This window comes from Mobula hypostoma, chromosome 7, assembly GCF_963921235.1.
Source record: "Mobula hypostoma chromosome 7, sMobHyp1.1, whole genome shotgun sequence".
Classification (NCBI taxonomy): Eukaryota; Metazoa; Chordata; class Chondrichthyes; order Myliobatiformes; family Myliobatidae; genus Mobula; species Mobula hypostoma.
The window spans coordinates 17,606,588-17,629,622 of NC_086103.1; the positions used below are offsets into that span (position 1 = coordinate 17,606,588).

The 23,035-nt window shown below is 45.0% G+C and overlaps 1 protein-coding gene across 5 annotated transcripts in view; it reads left to right on the forward strand.

Moving 5' to 3' along the window:
* LOC134349170 (glutamate receptor 1-like) overlaps window positions 1-7,438 on the forward strand; it is a 201,221-nt gene extending 193,783 nt beyond the window's left edge. For all 5 annotated transcript variants that reach the window (XM_063053099.1, XM_063053100.1, XM_063053103.1 and 2 more), the window contains one exon: window positions 6,403-7,438. In XM_063053099.1, the coding sequence (XP_062909169.1) occupies window positions 6,403-6,567 (165 nt within the window). In that variant the 3' untranslated portion in view covers window positions 6,568-7,438. The remainder of the gene's footprint in view (window positions 1-6,402) is intronic.
* Window positions 7,439-23,035: the final 15,597 nt, after the last annotated feature.

Below are 23,035 nucleotides of genomic sequence, written 5' to 3' on the forward strand. Positions count from 1 at the left end.
AATGGCTTGGAGAGAGTCCAGAGGAGGTTCTCGAGGATGATTCTGAGAATGAAGAGGTTAACATATGAGGAGTATTTGACAGCTTTGGGCCTGTACTGACTGGAATTTAGAAGAATGCAAGGGGGTCCCATTGAATCCTACCGAATTTGAAAGGACTAGATAGGGTGGATGTGGAGAGGATGTTGCCTATGGTGGGGGTATCGAAAACTAGAGGGCACAATCTCAGAAGTGAGGTGCGATCTTTTAGAGCAGAGGTAAAGAGGAGCTTTTTTAGCCAGAGAGTAGTGAATCTGTGGAATGTTCTGCCACAGACTGTGGTGGAGGACAAGTCTGTGGGTATATTTAAAGCGGAAGTTGATCATTTTCTGATTGGTCAGGACATCAAAGGATATGGCAAGAAGGCAGGTGTATGGGGTTGAGTGGGATCCGGGATCAGCCATGATTGAATAGTGGAACAGACTTAATGGGCTGAATGGCTTAATTCTGGTCCTATGTCTTATGGTCTTATGCTCCTATATACTTCCTCACATTATATTCTAACTATTACTTCTTTGCCCATTCACCCAATCTGCCTAATTCTTTCTGCAGACACCCTGCTTCTTAAACACTGCCTGCCCTTCCACCTATCTTTATAGCATCCAGAAACGGCCACAAAGCCATCAGTTTCTTCATCCAAATCATTGACATGCAATGTGAAAAGAAGCGGTCCCAAAACCAACCTTACAGCACACCACTAGTCTCCAGCAGCCAACTAGAAAAGGCTCCCTTTATTCCCATTCTTTGCCTCCAGCCAGTCAGCCATTCTTCTATCCATACTAATACCTTTCCTGTCATACCATGGGCTCTTATCTCGTTATGCAGGCATTCTAGAATCTGGTAAATCTTGAACGATGATTATTAATGTCTCCATGGTCTCTCCAACTACCTCCTCCAGAACCTTGTGGTATAGTCCATATGTCCCAGGTGACTTAGCTACCTTTTCAGCTTCCCAAACATCTTCTCTTCTACATGCATTTCTGTTCTCAGACATCATCACATTTCTGGTATTCTGCTAGTGCCTTCCACAGTGAAGAATAACGCAAAATACTTCAGTTCACCCACCATTTCTTTGTCCCCCGCCCCATTACTACCTTTCCTGTGTCATTTTCCAGCAGTCTAGTATCCACTCTGATCTCTCTTTCTACAATGTCTATAGAAAGTATTTATCTCCCTTGGCAGTTTTCATGTTTTATTGTTTTACATTGAACCACAGTGGATTTAATTTAGCTCTTTTGACACTAATCAGCAGAAAAAAAGACTTGTGTGTCAAAGTGAAAACAGATCTCTACAAAGAGATCTAAATTAATTACAATTATAAAACACAAAATAATTGATTGCATAAATGTTCACCCTCTTCAAGTCAGTATTTAGTGGGTGCACCTTTGGCAGCAATTACAGCCTTGAGTCTGTGTGGATAGGTCTCTATTAGCTTTGCACACCTGGTCACTGAAATTTTTCTGCATTTTTCTTTACAAAACCACTCAGGCTTTGTCAGATTGCATGGAGATCAATTCCAGCCACGTTGAGTTGAGGTCTGGACTCTGACTTGGCCACTCCAGGACATTAACTTTGTTGTTTTTAAGCCATTCCTGTGTAGCTTTGGCTTTAAGCTTGGGGTCATTTTCTTGCTGGAAAACAGATCTTCTCCCAAGTCACAGTTCTCTTGCAGACAGCATCAGGTTTTCCTCCAGGATTTCCCTGTATTTTGCTGCATTCATTTTACCCTCTACCTTCACAAGCCTCCCAGGGCCTGCTGTAGTGAAGCACCATCATGTTTCACGGTAGGGATGGTGTGTTTTTGATGATGTGTGTGTTTGGTCTGATAGCCAAAAAGCTCAATTTTGGTTTCATCAGACCATAGGACGTTTCTTCCAACTGACTTCAGAGTCTTCTGGCAAATTCTAGCCGAGATTTATGAGAATTTTTTTTCAACAGTTGCTTTCTCTTTTCCACTCTGCAATAAACCTGTAACTGGTGAAGCTCCCGGGCAAGAGTTGTTGTATGCACGATCTCGCCCATCACGGCCACTGAAGCTTGTAACTCCTCCAGAGTTGTCATAGGTCTCTTGGTGGCCTCCCTCACTAGTCCCCTTCTTGCACGGTCACTCAGTTTTTAACACCAGCCTGCTCTAGGCAGATTTACGGCTGTTGCCATATTCTTTTCCGTTTCTAGATGATTGTCTTAATTGTACTCCAAGGGATACTCAGCGACTTGGAGATCTTTTTGTATCGATCTCCTGACTTGTGCTTTTCAATAACCTTTTCATGGAGTTGCTTGGCGTGTTCCTTTGTCTTCATGGTGTAGATTTTGCCGGGATACTGACTCACCAGCAGTTGGACCTTCCAGATACAGTCAATTTTTACTCCACTTAACAGGTGATCTCCATTTATCTAATTATGTGACTTCTAAAACAATTTGGCTGCACCAGCAATTGTTTGGTGTGTCATATTAAAGGGGGATGAACACTTATGCAATTAATCATTTTGTGTTTCATAATTGTAATTAATTTAGATCACTCTGTAGTGATCTGTTTTCACTTTGACACAAAAGAGTCTTTTTCTGTTGATCAATGTCAGTAAAGCCAAATTAAATCCACTGTGATTCGGTGCTGTAAAGCAATAAAACATGAAAACTTCCAATGGGGGGGTGAATATTTTTTATAGACACTATATCTGAAAAATCATTTTGTACCCTCTTTCATATTATTGGTTAGATTTCTTTCATATTTCATTCTTTTCTCCTTTTGACTCTTTTAGTTGCTATCTGTTGGTTTTTTAAAAGCTTCCTAATCCTCTCCCTCTCTTCTGCCTTTCTGCTGTCTTTGACTTCCCTTGCCATCATGGTTGCCTCATCCTCCCTTTAAAATACATCTTCATTTTCAGAATGTACATACCCTGCACCTTCTGAATAGCCCCCAGAAACGCCAACCATTGCTCTTCTGCTATCATTCCTGCCAGTTACCCCTTCCAGGCAACACACATCAAAGTTGCTGGTGAATGCAGCAGGCCAGGCGGCATCTCCAGGAAGAGGTACAGTCGACGTTTCAGGCCGGGACCCTTCGTCAGGACTGTCAAAAGGGTCTCAGCCTGAAACGTCGACTGTACCTCTTCCTAGAGATGCTGCCTGGCCTGCTGTGTTCACCAGCAACTTTGATGTGTGTTGCTTGAATTTCCAGCATCTGCAGAATTCCTGTTGTTTGAGTTATCCCTTTCAGTCATCTTTGGCCAGCTCCTCACTCATGCCTCTGTAATTCCCTTTACTCCACTGTAATACTGGTACATCTGATTTTAACTGCTCCTCAAACTGCAGGGTGAGTTCTATCACTTCCTCTGAAGCTTTACCTGAAGCCTTCTAATCAAATCTGGGTCATTACACAACACCCAATCCAGAATTGTCATTCCCTAGTGGGCTGCTCTAAAAAACTATCTTGCAGGCCTTCTATAAATTCCCTCTCTTGGGATCCAGCGCCAAACAAATTTTCCCAATCTACCTGCATATCAAAGGGTGGAAATGTCAAGGAGTAAGGGGCATTGCTTTGAGATGAGGGGGTGGAGTTTAAGACCTTAAGACTTAGGAGCAGAATTAGCAGAATTAGGCCATTTGGCCCATTGAGTCTGCTCCACCATTCAATAATGGCTGATCCATTTTCCCCTCCTCAGCCCCACTCCCCGGCCTTCTCCCCGTAATCTTTAGTGTTGTGTCCAATCAAGAACCTATCAAGCTCTGCCTTAAATACACCCAACAACCTGGCCTCCACAGGTGCCTGTGGTAATAAATTCCACAAATTCTCCAACCTCTGGCTAAAGAAATTTCTCCACATCTCTGTTTTAAATGGGTGCTCCTCTATCCTGAATCTGTGCCTTCTTGTCCTAAACTCTCCCACCATGGAAAACATCTTTTCCACATCTACTCTGTCTAGGCCTTTCAACATATGAAAGGTTTCAATGAGATCCACACTCATCCTTCTAAATTTCAGCAAGTACTGTTCCAGGGATATCAAATATTCCTCGTATGCTAAATCTTTCATTCACAGAATCATCCTAGTGAACCTCCTCTGAAATCTCTCCAATGCCCGCCCAAAACTGTTCACAGTACCCAAGGTGAGGACTCACCAGTGTCTTATGAAGCCTCAGCATCACATCCCTGCTCTTGTATCCTAGATCTCTTGAAATGATTGCTACCATTGCATTTGCCTTCTTCACCACCGACTCATCCTGCAAGTTCACCTTTATGGTGTTCTGCACAAGGACTCCCAAGTCCCTTTGCCTCTCGGAGTTTTGGATTTAGGAAATAGTTTGCACATTTATTTCTTTTAATAAAGTGCATGGACACGCATTTTCCAACATTGTATTTCATTTGCCACTTTCTTGCCCATTCTCCAAATCTGTCTGTCTTTCTGCAGCCTACCTGTTTCCTCAACACTATCTCCCCCTCCAGCATTCTGCATATCATCTGTAAACTTAGCAACAAAGCCATCTATTCCATCATCTAAATCATTGATATACAGCATAAAAAAAAGCAGTCCCAACACCGGCCCCTGTGGAACACCACTAGTTACTGGCAGCCAACCAGAAAAGGAACCTTTTATTCACACTCACTGCCTCCTACCAATCAGCCAATGCTATAACCATGCTAGTAACGTTCCTGTGATATCGTGGGCTCTTAACTTGGTAAGCAGCCTCATGTGTAGCACCTTGTCAAAGACCTTCTGAAAATCCAAATATACAAGATCCACTGCATCCCCTTTATCTATCCTACTTGTAATCTCCTCAAAGAATTCCAAAAGGTTCATCAGGCAAGATTTTCCTTGAAGGAAACCATGCTGACTTTGTGCTAACTTCTCTTGTATCACCAACTACTCCATAAGCTCTTACTTAATAATTGACTCCAACATCTTCCCAACCACTGAGGTCAGGCTAACTGGTCTATAATTTCCTTTCTGCTATCTTCCTCCTTTCTTAAAGAGTGGAGTGACATTTGCAATTTTCCAGTCCTCTGGCACTTTGCCTGAGTCCAGTGATTTTTTGAAAGATCATTACTAATGCCTCCATAATCTCTACTGCTACCTCTGTCAGAACCTAGATAGGGTGCAGTTCATCTGGTCCGGGTGACATATGCACCTTTAGGTCTTTCAGTTTTTTGAGCACCTTCTCCCAAGTAATAGCAACTGCACTCACTTCTCTTCCCCCACACCCTTCAACATCTGGCACACTGCTAGTGTCTTCCACATTGAAGACTGATACAAATACTCATTTAGTTCATCTGTCATCTCCTTGTCCCACATTATTATTTCTCTGGACTCATTTTCTATCAGTCCTATATCCATCCTCAGCTCTCCTTTATTTTTTTCCAAACTTAAAAAAGCTTTTACTAGCCACTTTGATATTGCTTGCTAGCTTGCTTTTATATTTCATCTTTTCTTCCTAATGATTCTTTAAGTTGGTCTCTGTAGGTTTTCAAAAGCTTCCCAATCCTAGCTTCCTGCTAATATTTGCTCTATTTTGATTTTACAATAGCTTTGACTTCCCTTGTCAGCCACAGTTGTACCATTTTGCCATTTGTCATCTTCATTTTTGGAGTGCATCTATCCTGCACCTTCCTCATTTTTCCCAGCTACTCAAGTTATTGCTGCTCTGCTGACATCCCTGCCAGCAGCTCCTTCCAATTTACTTTGGCCAACTGCTCCCTCATACCATTGTAATTTCCCTTACTCCACTGAAATACTGCTATATCAGTCTTTACTATTTCCCTATCAAATTTCAAGTTGAACTCAATCATATTGTGATCACTGCCTCCTAAGATTTTTACCTTAAGCTCCCTAATCACCTCTGGTTCATTACATAACACCCAATCCAGTATAGCTGATCCCCTAGTAGGCTCAATGACAAACTGCTCTAAAAAGCCATAGGCATTAAACAAACTCACCCTTTTGAGATCCATTACCAATCTGATTTTCCCAATCGACCTGCAAGTTGAAACTCCCATGACTATCATTACATTGCCCTCTTGACGCGCCTTTTCTATTTCCTGTTGTAGTCTGTGGTCCAGATCCTAGCTTATGTATATACAGTAACTGCCGTCAGGGTCTTTTTACCTTTCCAGTTTCTTAACTCAGTCCACTAGGATTCAATATCTTCTGATCCTATGACTCCTCTTTCTACTGATTTGATGCCATTCTTCACCAGCAGAGCCACGCCTCACCTTTTGCCTCCATTCCTATCCCTCCAACACAATATCCCTTTTGATTTTGCAAAGAGTGGTGGTGAGGAAGGAGGGGGCTGCCTCACTGGTGATCGTCTGTTGTTGGGATGACATTACCGTGGGTCTGTCAATCATTGACCAATTCCTGTTTTGTCTCTGCAGCTCTCGATAAGCGCAGCCATGAGAGCGTCGGACCGGGTTCCAGCGCTGGGAGGAACAGGTGAAAATGGCCGAATTGTGACCCACGATTACACCAAGACTGCCCATACCCTGCCCCGCATGAGTCACTCGAGCGGTGCCAGTCTCGGTGCGACTGGGATCTCGTAACGCAGTGATGCAGACAAGCCCAGCACAACTCAGAGAACTAGTCAAACTCGTCAAAGGAACTTTTGATAACTAACTTCATCCTGGGAAATGTGCAAGTTGTTGCAAAATATTGTAAAGCTGCAATAATGAGGAGACAGGGCGAAAGCAAAGTCTCTGGATGGAGGTACTCAGCGTGGGACGGAAGGGTGTCTGTTCATTGTGCTTGGGTCTTACCGCTCGGCAGGTGTTTAGTATTTCTGATAGGAAACTCTCTCACTCCATGCTGCCTCCCACTGGGCCCATCACAGCCTTGTCACCCACCTTCTTCTCAAGGACTCTGACATTGCCCGTGGGACATCTACACGGCCAAAGCAAAGAGGCAGATTTGGTGGTAAGCTCCAGACAGGGGCCATTGTGCGATGGAGTACCTACAGAGAGGGGCACGGGGGAAACTCCCCCATCGCCAGAAACTCAAGAAAATACAAACCCTGCCTTTGAAATATTAAACACGGTTTCTACGGTCATTGTTTCTTTCAAGTAACTTCTGATGCTGATTTCCGATCAGCATAAAGAGGCAAAAACATGTTTTAAGTTTCTATCAGAGGTAATGACACAATATTCTGTTGCCCTGTGCGGGAACCCGTTAGATATTTGCTCTTCGCTGTTACATGCTGTGTATCGTGTATGCATCGGCCTCTTCAGCTTATCATTGTTGGTGCTTGTTTCCGTAATTCTAGAGCCTCATTGAATAGTTAATCATCTGTTCACAAACCCAGGGACCCAAGCTGGACAACAGTCATCAAGTACTGGATGCCCTCAGCTGCACTCAGGAGTGGGTTAAAACCGTTTTATATAATTGTTTGTACAAGAACATTAAACTAAATATACATTACTGCTGCCTCTTTCCATGTCTTAAGACAAACAGATGATAAATTTTACAAAGTTTAATAAGACAAAGACAGCACTCTGTGTGAGCTTTACTTTATTGTCGCCAAACAATTGATACTAGAGCGTACAATCATCACAGCGATATTTGATTCTGCGCTTCGCGCTCCCTGGATTACAAATCGATAGTAAATATTAAAAATTTAAATTATAAATCATATATAGAAACTAGAAAAGGGAAAAAAATACCGAGAGGCAGGTCCGGGTATTTGGAGGGTTGGGCCCAGATCCTGGTCAGGATCCGTTCAGCAGTCTTATCACAGTTGGAAAGAAGCTGTTCCCAAATCTGGCCGTACGAGTCTTCAAGCTCCTGAGCCTTCTCCCGAAGGGAAGAGGGACGAAAAGTGTGTTGGCTGGGTGGGCTGTGTCCTTGATTATCCTGGCAGCACTGCTCCGACAGCGTGTGATGTAAAGTGAGTCCAAGGACGGAAGATTGGTTTGTGTGATGTGCTGCGCCGTGTTCACGATCTTCTGCAGCTTCTTCCGGTCTTGGACAGGACAACTTCCATATCAGGTTGTGATGCACCCTAGAAGAATGCTTTCTACGCTGCATCTATAAAAATTAGTGAGGGTTTTAGGGGACAGGCCAAATTTCTTTAGTTTTCTCAGGAAGTAAAGGCTCTGGTGGGCCTTCTTGGCAGTGGACTCTGCTTGGTTGGACCAAGTCAGGTCATTTGTGATATCGACCCCGAGGAACTTAAAGCTTTTGACCTGTTCCACTTGCGCATCACCGACGTAAATGGGGTCGTGTGGTCCGCTACTCCTTCTGAAGTCAACAACCAATTCCCTCGTCTTGCTGACGTTGAGGGATAGGTTATTGTCTTCGCACCATGCCACCAGGTTCTTAATTTCCTCTCTGTACTCAAACTCATCATTACCCGAGATACGGCCTACAGTTGTGGTGTCATCAGCAAACTTATATATTGAGTTCGATGGAAACAGAGCTTTCTGTTAATCTCTCACTCCTATACCTTACTACCTTGTAAAAGTTCACAGAAACTCACAGGTCTATGTCGATAGAACACTCAGAGCTGCTGGGCAGGTTGACAGTGTTGTTAAGAGCACATATGGTATGTTGCCCTTCGTCAACCATGGGATTGAGTTCAAGAGCCGTGAGGTAATGTTACAGATATATAAGACCTTAGTTAGACCCCACTTGGAGTACAGTGTTCAGTTCTGGTCATCTCATTACAGGGAGGATGTGGATACCATAGAGAGAGTGCACAGGAGATTTACAAGGATGTTGCCAGGATTGGAGGGTGTACCTTATGAGAATAGGTTGAGTGTACTTGGCCTTTTCTCCTTGGAGTGACGGAGGGTGAGAGGTGACCTGATAGAGGTGTACAAGATGATGAGGGGTATTGATTGTGCAGATAGCCAGAGGCTTTTTCCCAGGGCTGAAATGGCTAATGTGAGGGGGCACAGTTTTAAGGTGCTTGGAAGTAGGTACAAGGGGGATGTCAGAGGTAAGTTTTTCACACAGACGGCGGGTGTGTGGAATGCACTGCTGGCAAAGGTGGTAGAGGTGGAACAATAGGGTATTTTAAGAGCCTCTTAGATAGGTACATGGAGCTTAGAAAAATAGAGGGCTATGCGGTAGGGAAATTTTAGTAAGTTTCCAGAGTAGGTTTCATGGTTGCCACAACATTGTGGGCCGAAGGGCCTGTAATGTGCTGCAGATTTCTATGTTTCAATGTTTTTCTATGAAACTTATTGAGACTACTGTGTGTGCACTGTGCACCAATTGGTCACTCCTATATCTCAGCACCTTGTACAAATTCACAGGATTTCACTGAGATTGTACAATCCGTGAGCTGGCTGTCAAACTCTCACTCCTACTTCTCAGCATCTTCTACAAATTCACAGGAACCCGCTGAGATTTTTGTGTGTGTGAGCTATCTGCCAAACCTTCACTCCTACATCTCAGCACAATCCAGCGCCGTATACAAATTCACAGAAATAAATGGGCAGACTATTATTTAGATGAGGAGAGAATTCAAAATGCAGAGGTGCAAAGGGACTTGGGAGTCCTTGTGTAGGATACCCTAAAGGTTAACCTCCAGGTTGAGTCGGTGGTGAAGAAGGTGAATGCAATGTTGGCATTCATTTCTAGAGGTATAGAATATAAGAGCAGGGATGTGATGTTGAGGCTCTCTAAGGCACTCGTGAGACCACACTTGGAGTATTGTGTGCAGTTTTGGGCTTCTTATTTTAGTAAGGATATATTGACATTGGAGAGGGTTCACAGAAGATTCATGAGAATGATTCCAGGAATGAAAGAGTCCGGGATATTACAGGAAAGTTGCTAGCACGGTTAGAGCATTGGTTGATTGGTAGGAAGCAGTGAGTGGGAGTAAAAGGATCCCTTTCTGCTTGGCTGCCCGTGACTAGTGGTGTTTGACAGGGGTCAGTGTTGGGACAGTGTCTTTTTATACTGTATATCAAATGATTTAGATAATGGAATAGATGGCTTTGTTACCAAGTTTGCAGATGTTACAAAGATTGGTGGAGGAGCAGGTAGTGTTGAGGAAACAAGTAGGATACAGAAGGACTTGAACAGATTAGGAGAATGTGGAAATGAAATACAGTATCTGCAGATTTTCACTTGTTTGTGAAGGCAAATGCAATGTTAGCATTCATCTCAAGAGGTCTAGAATACAAGAGCAGGGATGTGATGCTGAGGCTTTATAAGGTGCTGGTGAGGCCTCACCTTGAGTATTGTGAACAGGTTTGGGCTTCTCATTTAAGAAATGATGTGCTGGCACTGGAGAGGGTTGAGAGGAGGTTCACAAGGATGATTCCAGGAATGAAAGCGCTATCACACAAGGGAAATTTGATAGCACTGGACTGTACTTGCAGAATTTAGAAGGATGAGGGGGGATCTCATAGAAACCTTTTGAAAAGCCTAAACAGAGTAGATGTAGAAAGGACGTTTCCGATGGTGGGGGAGACTGGGACAAGAGGGCACAGCCTCAGAATACAGGGGCGTCCATTTCAAACAGAGATGTGAAGAAATTTCTTTAGCCACAGAGTGGTGAATTTGTGGCATTAATTACCACAGGTAGCTGTGAGGTCAGGTCGTTGGGTGTTTAAGGCAGAGATTGATAGGTTCTTAGACCACAACACCAAAAGACATAGAAGCAGAATAAGGCCATTCAGCCCATCAAGTCTGCTCCGCCATTGCATCATGGCTAATCCTGGATCCCACTCAACCCCGTACACCTGCTTTCTCGCCAAATCCTTTGATGTCCTGACTGATCAGGAAACTATCAACCTCTACCTTAAATATAGAAACATAGAAAATAGGTGCAGGAGTAGGCCATTCGGCCCTTCGAGCCTGCACCGCCATTTATTATGATCATGGCTGATCATCCAACTCAGAACCCCGCCCCAGCCTTCCCTCCATACCCCCTGACCCCCGTAGCCACAAGGGCCATATCTAACTCCCTCTTAAATATAGCCAATGAACTGGCCTCAACAGTTTGCTGTGGCAGAGAATTCCACAGATTCACCACTCTCTGTGTAAGAAGTTTTTCCTAATCTCGGTCCTAAAAGGCTTCCCCTTTATCCTCAAACTGTGACCCCTCGTTCTGGACTTCCCCAACATCGGGAACAATCTTGCTGCATCTAGCCTGTCCAATCCCTTTAGGATCTTATACGTTTCAATCAGATCCCCCCTCAATCTTCTAAATTCCAACGAGTACAAGCCCAGTTCATCCAGTCTTTCTTCATATGAAAGTCCTGCCATCCCAGGAATCAATCTGGTGAACCTTCTTTGTACTCCCTCTATGGCAAAGATGTCTTTCCTCAGATTAGGGGACCAAAACTGCACACAATACTCCAGGTGTGGTCTCACCAAGGCCTTGTACAACTGCAGTAGTACCTCCCTGCTCCTGTACTCGAATCCTCTTGCTATAAATGCCAGCATACCATTCGCCTTTTTCACCGCCTGCTGTACCTGCATGCCCACTTTCAATGACTGGTGTATAATGACACCCAGGTCTCATTGCACCTCCCCTTTTCCTAATCGACCACCATTCAGATAATAATCTACACATGGACTTGGCCTCCACCACAGTCTGTGGCAGAGAATTCACTACCCTCTGGTTATAAAAATTCCTCTGATCTAAAGGGTTGCCCCTCAATTCTGAGGCTGTACCCTCTAGTTCTTGATACCCCCACCATAGGAAACATCCTCTCCTACTAATACTACATCGACTCAGGCTAGGGGGCCGGCGTCAGGCACGATGACGGACTCTCCACTTCTCCCTCTCCCTCATCAGTCTGTTCAGTTCATTTACATTAGCCACACCGCTGTCTTCTAGGAGCGTGTTGACCATAGTTTTGGGAGGGCGCCCAGGGTTCATCCTCCCATGCTTGGGCTCCCATTTGATGACTAGGCTGGCAGGTAGCTCGGGGTGGCGTAGACAGTGCCCCACTAATCGCAGTCTTCTCGCCTCAATTTTAGTGGTGAGCATCGGTAGGTTGTTATAGAGCTCAACGTTCGTCATGTGCTGTTGCCAACTCACACCAAGAGCCATCCGGAGCATTCGTGTATAGCAACCATCTAGAGACTTTCGCGTAGTCTTGGTGAGTGTCTGCGTCTCGCATCCGTACGTGAGAAACATCCTCTCCATATCTACCCTATCTAGTCCTTTCATCATTTGGTAGGTTTCAAAGAGATCCCCCCCACTTCTGCATCCTTCTAAGTTCCAGTGAATACAGGCCCAAGACTGACAAATGCTCATCATATGTTAACCCCTTCATTCCCAGAATCATCCCCGTGAACCTCCTGTGGACTCTCTCCAATGACAACACATCCTTCATGAGATATGGAGCCCAAAACTGTTGACAATACTCCAAGTGTGGCCTGACTAGTGTTTCATAAAGGCTCAGTATTATCTCCTTGCTTTTATATTCTATTCCCCTTGAAATAAATGCAAACATTGCATTTGCTGTCTTTACCACAAAATCAACCTGTAATTTTACCTTCTGGGAGTCTTCCACGAGGACTCCCAATTCCCTCTGCACCTCCGATGTTTAAATCTTCTCCCCATTTGGATAATAGTCCGCACTATTGTTCCCTTTTACCAAAGTGCATTATCATACATTTCCCCAACACTGTATTCCATCTGCCACTTATTTTTCCCCACTCTTACAATTTGTCTAATTCCTGCTGCAATCGCATTGCTTCCTCAGAACTACCTAGCCCTCCACCTATCTTCGTATCATCCACAAACTTTGCCACAAAGCCATCAATTCCATCATCCAAATCATTGAAAAACAATGTGAAAAGCAGCGGTCCCAGTACTGACCCCTGAGGAACAGCACTAGTCACTGGCAGTAAACCAGAAACAGCCCCCTTTATTCCCACTTGCTGCCTCCTGCCTGTCAGCCATTCCACTGTCCATGACAGTATCTTCCTCATGTCTTGATTAGACTCAGCATCAAAGGATACAGGGAGAAGGCCGGGAGTGGGGCTGAGGAAGGGGCAAAAAAATGATCTGCCGTGATTGACTGGCAGAGCAGTCTCGATGGGCCAAATGGCCTCATTCTGCTCCGATGTCTTGTGGACTCATGGTCTGAGTTCACAGCAACTTCAGCACTGTCTGTCAATCCCTCACTCCTGTGCCTCAGCACCTTGTAGAATTTTACAGAAGCTCACTGACTGTGTTCTGTGTGTGAGCTGTCTGTCAATCACCCACTCCTGCACCTCAGCACCTTGGTCAAATTCATAGGAACTCAGTGAGAAAGGACTGTGTGTGCGCTGTCAATCCCTCACTCCTACACCTCAGCACGATCCAGCTGTGTACAAATTCACAGCAACTCACCGAGACCGTACTGTGAGTGAGCTCTGTGCCAGTTCCTCACTCCTACACATCAGCTCAATTAAGCACCATATTCAGAGCAATTCTCTGAAACAGCACATTGTGTGAGCTCTCAGTCACCTCCTCACTCCTGCATCTCAGCATCTCCCAGCTCTGTGTACAAATTCACAGGAATTCGCTGAGACTGTATTGAGTGTGAACTGTCAATCCCTCATTCCTACCCCTGTGCACAATGTAGAATTTTACAGAAACTCACTGTCTGTCACTCACTCCTACACCTCAGCACTTGTACAAATTCACGGAAACTCACTGAAACTGTGTGTCAATCCCTCACTCCTACACCTCAGCATCCTCTACAAATTCAAAGCAACTTACTGAGACTGTATTGTGTGTGAGCTCCATAAATCCCTCACTCCTACACCTCAGCACCACGTAGAATCTTACAGGACTCAGAGTCTGTTCTGCGAGTGTGCTGACTGTCAATCCCTCAGTACTGCACCTAAGTGCCATCCAGCATCGTGTAACTCACTAGGACTGTACTGTGTGTGAGTTGTGTGCCAGTCTCTCAGTCCCTGCATCTCAGCACCATGTACATTTTCACAGAAACTCTGAGACCGTAAGGTGTGTGAGCTGTCTGTCAATCCTTCAGTCCTGCACCTCAGCAGCATGTATAAATGCACAGCATCTCACTGAGACTGTGTGATCCATGTGCCAATCCCTCTCTCCTACCTCCCAGCTCCTCCCAGCACAGTGTACAAATTCACAGCAGCTCGCCGAGAGTCTTCCATGTGTGAGCTGTCTATCAGTCCCTTACTCCCACACCTCCGCACTTTCCAGCTCCATGTTAAAATTTAGAAGAACTCACTGAGACAACACTGTGTGGGAGCTGGAAAGTGTTGGTCAATTCTTCACTTCTGCATCTCTGCCTTTCCCAACACCGTGTACAGATTTACAGCAACTCGCTGAGCCTGTTCTGGGTGTCAACCCCTCACTCCTACACCTCAGCACGATCCAGTACCATGTACTAATTCACAGGAGACTCACTGAGACCCTACTGACTGTGAGCAGTCCCAAACCTTCAATCCTATATCTCAGCACCTCCCAGCACTCGGTACAAATTCACCAGAATGTTTTGTGTGTGAGCTGTTGGTGAATCCCTCAACCCTACACCTCAGCACCTTGTATGAATTCACAGGAATTCAGTAGGACTGCACTGTGTGTGAGCTCTGTCAATCCCTCACTCCTGCCCCTCACCACATGTAGAATTTTACATGAACTCACTGAGACTTTTCTGTGAGTGATCTGACTGTCAATCCCTCACTCCTGCCCCTCAGCCACATGTAGAATTTTACAGGAACTCACTGAGTCTTTTCTGTGAGTGATCTGACTGTCAATCCCTCAGCCCTAGACCTGAGCACATTATACAAATTCACAACTCGCTGAGACTGCTCTGTGTGTGATCTGTATGCCAATCCCTCACTCCCTAACCCACCTTAAGTATATCCATGGACTTGGACTCCACCACAGCCTGTGCAGATCATTCCACTGATTCACTACTCTGTGGCTAAAAAACAATGCCTCCTTACCTCTGTTCTAAAAGTTCGCCCCTCAGTTCTGAGGCTGTGCCCTCTAGTCTGGATATCTCAGCATCATAGGAAACATCCTCTCCACTTCCACCCTGTATAGTCCTTTTAAATATTCAGTAGGTTTCAATGAGATCCCCTCCCATCCTTCTAAATTCCAGTGAGTACAGGCCCAAAGCTGTCGAATTCTCATCATAATGTTAACCCCTTCATCCTCGTGAACCTCCTCTGGACTCTTTCCAATGACAACACATCATTTCTGAGATATGAGGCCCTAAACTGTTGACAATACTCCAAGTGCGGTGCCTGACTAGTGTCTTATAAAGCCTCAGCATTATCTCCTTGTTTTTATATTCTATTCCCCTTGAAATAATATTGCATCTGCCTTCTTTACCACAGATTCAACCTGTAAATTAATCTTCTGGGGGTCTTGCACGAGGACTCCCAAGTCCCTCTGCACCTCTGATGTTTGAAACTTCTTCCTATTTAAATAATAGTCCACAGTATTGTTCCTTTTACCAAATTGCATTATCATATATTTTCCAACACTATATTGTATCTGCCACTTTTTTTCCCATTCTTCCAATTTGTCTAAGTCCTGCTGCAATCACATTGCTTCCTCAGCACTACCTACCCTCCACCTATCTTCCTATCATCCATAAACTTTGCCACAAAGCCATCAATTCCATTATCCAAATCATTGACAACACTGTCCCATGAGGAACACCACTGGTCACTGGAAATCAACCGAAGAGACCCTTTTAATCCCACTCACTGCCTCCTGCCTGTCAGCTATTCCTCTATCTATGCCAGTATCTTTCCTGTAACATTATCGGATTTTATCTTGTAAGCAGATTCATGTGTGGTATCTTATCAAACACCTTCTGAAAATCCAAGGAAGTGACATCCACTGCCTCATCTTTGTCCACCCTGCTTGTTCTCCCTCTAAGAACTTTTCACAAATTTGTCAGGCAAGATTTCTCTTCACAGAAACCATGCTGACTTTGACTTATTTTATCATTAGTCTCCAAGTACCCTAAAACATTCTGAATAATAGACTACAACACTTTCCCAACCACTGAGGTTAGGCTAACTGGCCTCTCATTTCCTTTCTTTTGCCTTTCTCCCTTTGTAAAGAGTGGGGTGACGTTTGCAATCTTCCAGTCCTCTGGGACCATGCCAGAATCAAGTGATTCTTGAAAGATCATAACCAATGCATCCATTAAAACTTCAGAAACTTCTATGAGGACTCTGGGATGTAGTCCATCTGGTCCAAGTGTTTATCCACCTTAAGACCTTTGAGTTTGCCTTGCACTTTTCCCTTTGTAATAACAATGGCACTCAATGCTGCTCCCTGACACTCATGGACCTCTGGCACAATACTAGTGTCTTCCATAGTGAATACTGATGCAAGGTACCCATTATGTTCATCTGCTATTTCATTGTCCCCCATCACTAGCATCACTTTCTAGTGGTCCAAATTCAACTCTCTCCTCCCGTTTACTCTTTATTTAACTGAAAAACCTTTTAATAGCCTGAATAATGATCTTGGCTAGTTTGCCCTCATATTTCACCTTTTCCCCTCCTATAGCTTTTTTAGTTAGCTTTTGTTGGATTTTAAAAAGCTTCCCAATCACCCAACTTCCCACTCACTTTTGCTACCTTATATGCCCTTTCCTTGGCTTTTATGCGGTCCTTAACTTCCCTTGTCAGCCACAGTTGCCTACCCCTGCTATTTGAGAACAACTTCTTCTGTGAGACATATCTATCCTGTGCCTTGTGAACTAGTTCCAGAAACTTCAGCCATCTCTACTCTGTCATCATCCCTGCCCTTACTAGGTCTTACCAGCTGTTCTTTCAGTTAGTCCTGACGAAGGGTCTCGGCCCGAAACGGCGACTGTACCTCTTCCTAGAGATGCTGCCTGGCCTGCTGTGTTCACCAGCAACTTTGATGTGTGTTGCTTCATCTATTACCGTGTGTTTCTGCATCCCCTCCCACCCACTTCTACCTCTGAGTCCTCATCTTTTTTCTCCAGTTCTGCTGAATAGCCTCGGCTCGAATTCTCGACTGTACTCTTTTCCATAGCTGCTGCCAGCCCTGCTGAGTTCCACCAGCATTTGTGTGTACTGTGCCATCTTCTTCAGTTCCCTACCCTTCTGAGTCACAGGGCCAGACTCACTGTTGCTTCCCCCAGGTAGATTGTCCCCCCAAACAGTACTCAAAATGGAATACTTATTGTTAAGGAGGGCAGCGACAGGGGTTCTCTCCACTACCTGACACATTCCCTTCCCTCTCCTGACGGTCTCCTGTGGTCCTGGGGTGACCACCTGCCTGTAGCTCCTGTCTGTCACCTCCACACTCTCCCTAACAAGCCGAAGGTCATCGAGCTGCAGCTCCAGTTCCCTAACTCGGTCTCTAAAGAGCTGCAGCTCGATGACCTGGCGCAGACGTAGCCATCAAGGGGGCTAGGAGTCTCCCGGACATCTCACATCTGACACTCAGAACAGAAAACTGGCCTTGCAGTCATACCCATATTCTAATGCGCCAAGCCCCACAAAATGCTCCTTTTTCAAATTTTTCTCCCTGACCTGTGCGAAACTCTCTCTCTCTTTGAATCGATTGGTCCACCACTAATGCGCTGAGCCCTGCGAAATGGACCTGATCTGAGACATTACTGACCTGGCACCTGGGAAGCAACATACCATCTAGGTGTCTCTATTGCATCCACAGGATATAGTCTCTTTTCTTCTGCTCTGCTGAGTTACGGTACTAGACTCAGTGCCAGAGACCCAGTCACCATGGCTCCAACCTGGTAGGTCATCCTGCTCAACAGAACTTAATTTGCGGATGATACCACAGTGGTGGGGCTCATCAGCAAAACTGATGAAACTATGTACAGGGAGGAAGTCAAACACCTAGAGAGCTGGTGCAGGGATAACAACTTGATGCTTAATGTCACCAAAACCAAGGAGATGATTGTCGATTTCAGACGGTCTCAGCCTGAGCACACACCCCTCAGCATCAGCGGCTCCACAGTGAAGAGAGTGGAAAACATCAAGTTCGTTGGGGTGCAGATCTCGGACAATCTCACCTGGTCCAGGAACACCACTGGAATTGTGAAACGGGCCCAGCAGAGATTGCACTTTCTGAGGAAGCTTAAACAAGCATCACTCCCCACTAACATCTTAACTACATTCTACAGAGGCGTGGTTGAGAGTGTGCTGACCTTTTGCATCACAACCTGGTACTCCAGCTGCAGTGCTGTCGACAAAAAAGCCTTGCAGAGGGTGGTTAGGGGAGCAGAGAAGGCTATTGGGGTCTCCCTACCTTCTGTCCAAGACCTCTTTCAGAGTCGATGCCTCCAGAAGACACGGTACATCATTAAAGACCCCTCATACCCTCTCCATGAACTGTTTGTTCTTCTGCCATCAGGCAAACGTTACAGGAGCATCAAAACTAAAACCACAAGGCTACTAAACAGCTTCCTCCCACAGGCAGTCAGACTGCTAAATAGCTGCTCCACCTGACTCTGCTTTGGACACTTTTAACCTGCACTGGACACTTATAACTTGATTTTAACTGACATGTGGCTGTTGTGTTTTACTATTTATTGTTATGTTTATTATTTAGGGTTGCATTTGTTATGTTATGATTGCACTGCCCCTGAGGAACGCTGTCTCATTCTGCCCTGCAGAGCTGATGTACGGTTCGAATGACAATAAAGTTTTTTGAATCTTGAATCTAATTTGGCAGTGAAGAGATTCAGGATAGGACGGATGGTAAAAGAGCAAAGATTGTTTACAGTTTACAGTCAGACTGTTAGGAAGGGCAGGTAGATGATAGGAGAAAATTGCAGTCAGCAGGGTGAGTATTAGTGCATTAGGGATGCAGATTAAAAAAAGGTACCAAATCAACACTGCAATTTCCTGCAAGTTCATACATTTCCATTACTTTTTCTTCCTCCTGATGCTTCTCTTAGGACCAGAATAATCGTATGTGGTATCATATTTGTCTGCTAGCCTGATGTGAGGGCACTCTTAATTAATTGATCTCCTGACTTCTTGTAGCTGGAACTGGAGTTGGATGAACTTCTGGGAGGCAGAGCAATTGATAGATAAGACTTTTGAGCAGGTGGTTACACCTAGAGTGCAGAATTCAGGGAGCAGAGGGGTGAACACCGAGAGAGGTAAAGGGAGAAAGAAGTCAGTGCAGGATCCCCCTGCAGCCATTCCCCTCAGAAACAGGTTTTACCCTTTGGATACTGCTGAGGGGAGTGACCTATCTGGGCAAGACAGCAGCAGCCAGACCAATAGCATTGTGGTCGGCTCTGAGCTTCAGAAGGGTGGGGTGAAGCCAGGCGGAGCAATAGTCATAGGGGACTCAATAGTTAGGGGAACAAAAGGAGATTCTGTGGCAGAAAAAGAGAAACCAGGATAGCGTGTTGCCTCCTGGGTGCTAGGGTCCAAGATGTCTCTGAGCGGTTGCAGAATATTCTTGAAGAGGAAGGTGAGCAGCCAGAGGTCATGGTATGTACTGGTACCAATGACATAGGCGGGAGAGGGGTAGAGGTCCTGCGCAGTAAGTTTAGGGAGTTAGGAAGGAGGTTGATGAGCAGGACCTCCAAGGTGGTCATCTCCGGAGTACCCCCAGTGCCACGGGCTAGTGAAGATCAGACCAGGAAGATAGCGCAGATGAATGAGTGGCTGACGAGATAGTGCAGGGACCAGGGTTTCAAGTTCTTGGATCATTGGAACCTTTCCTGGGGGAAGGGGTGACCTGTACAAGCGGGACGGGTTGCACCTGAACTGGAGGGTGATCCCAATATCCTGGGAGAGAGGTTTGCTGATGCTGTCGGGGACGGTTTAAACTAGATTTACAGTGGATGGGAACGGAGGTAAAAAGTCGGAGGATGGGGTGGTTGGTGCACAAGTAGAGACAGCTTGTAAGGAGTTTATGAGGAAGAATAGGCAGATAATAGAGCAAAGAAGCACTCAGCCAGATGGTTTGGGATAGGTTTATTTTAGTGCAAGGAGTATCATAAGCAAGGCGGATGAAATTAAAGTGTGGATCAATACATGGAATTATGATGTTGTGGCCATTACAGCAACTTGGCTGACTCAGGAACGGAAAAAGGAAGGGGGCAATAATTCTACTGGATGTTTTTATAGAACGCCCCCCCCCCCCCCGCCAGTAGTAACAGAGACATCCAGGAGCAGATAGGGAGGCAGATTCTGGAACAGTGCAATAATAATAATAATAAGATTTTAACTTTCCTACTATTGATTGGCATCTCCCTAGAGTGAGGGGTTTAGATGGGGTGGAGTTTGTTAGGTGTGTTCAGGAAGGTTCCCTGACGCAATATATAGATAAGCCTACAAGAGGAGAGGCTGTACTTGATCTAGTATTGGGAAATGAAAATGGTCAGGTGTGAGATCTCTCAGTGGGAGAGCAGTTAGGAGGCAGTGATCACAACTCTATCCCTTTACCATAGTGCTGGAGAGGGAAAGGAGCAGGCAATTTGGGAAAACATAAAAAGCAGTGCCTACAACGACTGTGGAACACCATTAGTCACTGGCAGCCAACCAGAAAAGAATCCTTTTATTTCCACTTGTTGCCTGCTACCAGTCGGCCAGTGGTCTAACCATGCCAGTAACTTTCTGTAATACCATCGGTTCTTAACTTGGTCATTTTCTAGTGACCCTATATCCACCTTTCAACATGTTTAGTCGCATCCTCAAAAAATTCAATCAGGCTCATAAGGCACGACCTGCCTTTGACAAAGCCATGCTGACTATTCCTAATCATGTTATGCCTCTCCAAATGTTCATAAATCCTGCCTCTTGGTATCTTTTCCATTAACATTATACAGGTTGTCAGGTATGATGTTGTGTATAAGATGATGAGAGGCATTGATCGTGTGTATAGCCAGAGGCTTTTTCCTAGGACTGAAATGGGTAACATGAGTGGACACTATTTTTAGGTGCTTGAAAGTAGGTACAAGGGGGATGTCAGAGGTTAGTTTTTCACACAGAGTGTGTTGGGTGCATGAAATGTACGCCCAGTGAAGGTGGTAGAGGTGGAAACAATAGGATACTTTAAGAGACGATGAGACAGGTACATGGAGCTTAGAAAAATAGGAGGCTATGCAGTAGGAAAATTGTAGGCAGTTTCTAGAGTAGGTTGCATGTTCAGCACAACATCGTGGGCCGAAGAGCTTGTAATGTGCTATAGCTCTCTATGTTCTATGGTCAATCCTTTCTCAAGTAGGGAAATCAGAACTGCACGCAGTACTCCAGGTGTGGACTCACCAGTACCTTGTACAGTTGCAGCATAACCTCCCTGCTCTTAAATTCAATCCCTCTAGCAATGAAGACCAACAACACACGCAAAATGCTGGAGGAACTCAGCAGGCCAGGCAGCATCTATGGAAAAAAGCACAGCCAACATTTTGGGCCAAAACCCTGGACTGGAGAATTTTTTTTCTTTCCAAAGTGGATGACTTCGCATTTACCAACATTGTACTCCATCTGCTGGACCCTTGTTCACTCACTTAGCCTATCTATATTTCTCTCCAGACTCTTCGTATCTTCTACACAATCAGCTTTTTCACTCAATTTAGTACTTGGTCCCCTCTTCCAGATCGTTAATGTATATCATAAAAAGTTGCAGGCCCAGCACTGACTCCTGCAGCACATCGCTCACCACTGATTGCCAGCCAGAGTAACAACCATGTATCCCAACTCTCTTCCTTTTATTAGTTAACCAATCCTCTAACCATGCTAATACATCACCCCCGACTCTATGCATCCTTAACTTATCGATATGTCTCCCCTCTCGCTGTGAAACAGAGACACCTCTTTTTCCCCTACTGGGGAGAGAGAGAGCCTGTGGTGTGTTGAATTACCGGGTGAACAAGTAGTCTTTGGGGTACTGCAAGTCTGTGTCTTTATTGATGCTTTGCTGCACGCCTGAGTGCTCGGTAGGGGGCGCCGATGCTTTTTATTTGCTGGTGCAGGAAGGGAATCATTGCTTTGCTGCTGCTTATGCATTGGAGGGGGAGCTGGGGGGGGGAGTGTGGGGTTCTAACACTTAACTGTCATTCATTCTTTGGGGCAGTCCTCTGTTTTTGTGGATGGTTGTGAAGAAAAAAAATTCAGAATGTATATTGTATACATTTCTCTGACATTAAATATACCTTTGAAACCTTTGAAAGGTCTTCTACGCTGCACCTTATCGAACGCCAAGTAAATAATGTCCATCTGTTCCCCTCTATCCACTGCGCTCATTGTATCCTCAAAGAACTCCAGTAAGTTTGTCAAACAGGACCTGCCTTTGCTGAATCCATGTTGCGTCTGCCTGATGGATCCATTTCTTTCCAGATGCCTCGTTATTTCTTCTTTAATGATACCTTATACTTTATACTTTATTGTCGCCAAACAATTGATACTAGAGCATACAATCATCACAGCGATATTTGATTCTGCTCTTCATGCTCCCTGGAGTACAGATCGATAGTAAATATTAAAAATTTAAATTATAAATCATAAATAGAAAATAGAAAAGGGAAAGTAAGGTAGTGCAAAAAAAAACCGGAGAGGCAGGTCCGGATATTTGGAGGGTACGGCCCAGATCTGGGTCAGGATCCGTTCAGCAGTCTTATCACAGTTGGAAAGAAGCTGTTCCCAAATCTGGCCGTACGAGTCTTCAAGCTCCTGAGCCTTCTCCCGGAGGGAAGAGGGACAAAAAGTGTGTTGGCTAGGTGGGTCGTGTCCTTGATTATCCTGGCAGCACTGCTCTGACAGCGTGAGGTGTAAAGTGAGTCCAAGGATGGAAGATTGGCTTGTGTGATGTGCTGGGCTGTGTTCAAGCATTCAAGCATTTCCCCAACTACAGATGTTAATCTAACTGGCCTATATTTACCTGCCTTTTGCCTACATCCTTTTTGAACAGTGACATTCGCCGTCTTCCAATCTGCCGGGATTTACAAAGAGACCAGAGAAATTTGGTAAATTATCGCCAAAGCCTCTACTATAACCTCTGCCATTTCTTTCAGTACCCTGGGATACATTCCATCAGGACCAGGGGACTTGTCTATCTTTAGACCCACAGGTTTGCTCAGCACTACCTCGTTG